Source organism: Arachis ipaensis, chromosome B07 (assembly GCF_000816755.2).
Source record: "Arachis ipaensis cultivar K30076 chromosome B07, Araip1.1, whole genome shotgun sequence".
Classification (NCBI taxonomy): domain Eukaryota; kingdom Viridiplantae; phylum Streptophyta; class Magnoliopsida; order Fabales; family Fabaceae; genus Arachis; species Arachis ipaensis.
Window position 1 is genome coordinate 22,890,373 of NC_029791.2, and position 4,023 is coordinate 22,894,395.

General features: G+C 30.5%; 1 protein-coding gene across 1 annotated transcript; it reads right to left on the reverse strand.

Annotated features, from left to right (window-relative positions):
• Window positions 601-3,451, reverse strand: LOC107607032 (inositol transporter 1-like). The gene is made up of 5 exons (XM_016309021.2): window positions 3,306-3,451; window positions 2,964-3,034; window positions 2,079-2,414; window positions 1,542-1,649; window positions 601-1,450 (listed from the first exon to the last, which is right to left on the reverse strand). Exons 1-5 carry the CDS (start codon window positions 3,445-3,447, stop codon window positions 617-619), a joined length of 1,491 nt encoding a protein of 496 aa, XP_016164507.2. The 5' UTR covers window positions 3,448-3,451; the 3' UTR covers window positions 601-616.

Below are 4,023 nucleotides of genomic sequence, written 5' to 3' on the forward strand. Positions count from 1 at the left end.
GGTCCATGATATATATGTTGGAATTCTAGGATTCTTAATCCCAAGATCATCTATGTTAAATCTTTAAGAAAGATATCTGACAGTGGAAGCGTACCTACATTCACGATCACCATCTTGATTTGTTGTTCTTAATCTTAATGTGTGAATATTTGATCTTCCTCAACTAAAGTCTACTAGATCCTTATTTTAGGCTAAATAACAACTCTCTGATGGAGCAATGGCTGCAAAGTGATTTTGGTATGTAGGAACCAAAATCTTAGAGTTCTATTTATAGTTAGATATTGGTTTCCATTAAACCCTAAGGGCCCAAGTAAAATAGAATATTTGATTTTGCTCTCGTTTAAACCCAAATCAAAAGTAATAATGATTTATTCTATTTAACATTTATAACAAAAAAGATATTAACTATATATAATTCATATAATATGAAATAGCTAATGTGATTATAACTGATTATATGTATTGCCCATAAATAAATTAAACATTATAATTTTCTAACAATATAGTGACTCATTTTGTGTACACATAAAATGATCAATAAACAATCATTGTTAATCAACAAATAACAATACATCGAATGAAAAAGAGTTATCAATAGTAATTACTAAAAACAAAATCATGTATTTGTTTTCTCAACCAGACTTATGTCATTTTTGTCTTTTCCGTAGGCTTTTTCCTTCCAAATGTTTGAAACTTCTTCAAAGGTCAATCCTTTTGTCTCTGGCATGTAGATGATCACAAAAACAATTGCAACCATAGTGACTCCCAAGAGAATCATGAAACTCCCACCAAGCCCTATGGCATCAACTACTGAAAGAAAACTAATAGACATTATAACACTACAAATCCAATTCACAGTTGCAGACATGCCACCACATATTCCTCTATACTCTTCAGGATAAATCTCCGAGTTCACTGCCCATGGCACAGGACCCATACCAGGAGCAAAGAATATGATATACAAAGCTAAACCAACAATCGCAAGCCACGCATATACTTGACTGGCATTGCCATGTCCTATAATAAAGCATGCCATAGAGAGGATGGTTAAGGCTATAGCCACACCTGATAAGCTACCAAGAGTGAGCTTTTTGCGGCCTGAAGCGTCAATAAGATAGATTCCAAGAATTGTGCCACCGGCATTCAAGCCAGAAACAATAAGGGACAAGAACAATGCAGCATCGTTTGATTTAAACCCAGCTAATTGGATGATTATTGGACTATAATACAAGACAATGCTAATACCGGTAAATTGCTGGAATGCTTGAAGTCCAGCCCCACATATAAATGCAACTCTAATTTCTTTTAGCTTGAACACATCACTGTAGTTAACTTTGACCTTATTTTTCTGTTCTTTCTCCAAGTGAAATTCTAGAATCTCAATCTCATCTTCTAAACGAGGTGATGGGTAAATCTTGGATAGAACATTAGCGGCTGCTTCTTTCTTATTCTGTAGGTGAAAGAAAAAAAAATTCACATACAAGAAGAATAACAATGCATTTAAAACATGTTTTACATGTATTGACATGTATAGGTTTTACCTTAAAATAGAGCCATCTTGGGGATTCAGGGAGGAAGATCATAAAAACTAATTGGACCACTGCAGGAGAGCCTGCAACCCCGAGCATCCAACGCCACGTACCCGGGACCTACATGCAAAAAATGATTTTATTAGGAAACTATTTTTACCAAAAACTTAAATTGATAAGAGGAGGTGTATGAATGATTATATCTCTAACACATTCTTCTTCTCAAAAATTTATGATGTGTTTACCTTAATTTTTGCATATATAGGTCATTTTTCTCTTTTTGTTTGTCTTATATTAAATTCTTTCTTTTGGAGTTAAAAAGGTTTGAATTCTAGACCTTTAAGTTAAAGAAACTATGATACCATATTGTAAAATTACTTCGCCTAAGAATTTAAGTTTAAAGAAAAATACATAAATAATTATATCTCTAACAGATTTAATTAGATATTATAAAATTATGATTGAGTATTTAATAAGAAAAACTGTTATTATTGTTGTTACCCTTGTTATTAACAATCTAGTGGTGGTTAGCAAATTATGTATGCTTACCTTTGTCAAGCCATAATTGATGACAAATGACAGAAATTGTCCACCGGTAATCATAAGAGCATTGAAGCCAACTAATCCTCCTCTTATTTCAGATGGTGATATTTCTGCAATATAAACTGGAGCAGTAACGGAAGCCGCACCAACACCAAGGCCAACCAAAAAACGGCCTATTATAATAACATAAGGATTTGGTGCAATGGCCATAATAAGTGATCCTACGGCAAAACAAAAATCTGCCACTACAATAGCCATCTTACGCCCTAAAGCATCATTAATGTAACCGCCAATGGTAGCACCAAATATTGCACCAACCAAGGCCATAGCAACAATAAGTTCCTGCAAATATGAACACATAAATACACACAAATATATAAAACATAAAAATAAAAAGTAAAGTCTATGGTTATTATTATGATGACTACGGTGGCTATCAAATTTAAAAGTATTATTTGATAATAAAAAATATTATTTTAAAGTTTACAATACTTTACCAAAATTAAAGTTACTGTGTAGACGCCATAACAATAGATATCATATTATGCACCTAAGACCAAAACTAACATTCATGTATAGGTTACTGAATTCTTCTTCTTCTTTTCCTTGCCTTTTTCATAATTTTCAATCAATCCCAAAAAGCCTAGCATTGTTAAGTCTTAGTGGGTGTCTTATTCTTAATTTTAAGGTCATGTGAAGATGATATCGTAAATTATTAGATGATTTGTCATGTTTGATTAAAAGATCTAAAAGATTGCAATTATAGAAGTAGCCACCTTATTTTAATAAATGCTTAATTTTTTTCAATGTTAAAAGTCTTTCCTCAATTATCAAAAATAAAAACTTTTTATAGTCAAAGTGTGTGACTTAATAAACCTTTTTGCTTATTACCTGAAGAAAATAACTATTCTTGACCTGCTCGAAATCCTCTTTTATATACAAGAGGGCACCTGATATCACACCTGCATTCATTTATCGATCAAATAGAAACAAACATGAGCAATTGTGTGGGTATATATTTCTAAAAGAAAAATATATTAAAAAAAATTATAAAGTAGTCAATATTAATTGATTTTTTATTGCAAAATTCTTTTTTTAAATCTTTATCTTTGGAAAATTTAGAGTTTCATATTAGAATTTTGTAAAGAGTTTAAAATTCAGAGTTTAAAATTTAGAATTAAAAAACTTATTGAAATTAGCTCTCTAATTGAACTCAAATGCATATATACATACCAGTATCATAGCCGAATAAAAGACCTCCAATACCAGCAGTGAGAGTAATTGCAACAATGTAAGAGTTTTGAAAAATTGATATTCTACGCTCAGGATGTTTTTCTAAGTAATTGAAACTTCCTGCTCTCACAGAAATATTCATATCTACTGCAACCATTTTAGCTTGCTCCTTGATTATCAACTATGGTTATACATACAAGATGAGACATCATTTTATAGAGAATACAAATGCTTAGTTTGGTATTCTAGTTAGTTCTCTTTTATGAAATTAGTTATATTTGAAGGCATTTTTTGTTTATTCTAGGTAAGACTGGCTAAAAATCCATCACTTGCAACAATGTACAAATACAAAATAGTAAAAAATGAAACTGATTAAAGATATTTATAACTTTTGTAGGGAAGACAACTCTTCTGTTGTTATAGCATGAGGTAAAATTAAATAATGAAAGGAAGAAGAGGTTTAATTTGTTTTATTTACTTTTTTTGGTAAGTACTTAAACAATTACAAGGGTGTACTTGGATGGAAATATGTATGTATTTAGTTAAGGGATTTTCACTTATTTAAAATTTAAAAGTATCGTATTTATTTAAGTTACTCATTTGAAAAAACAAATTGATATTTATGTCTTATTTAATTTTATTTATAAATAAATCTCAATAGCTAAATGAGAAAATTTTTAATTTCAAATATGCGAAAAACCCATGTGACTATGAAAGA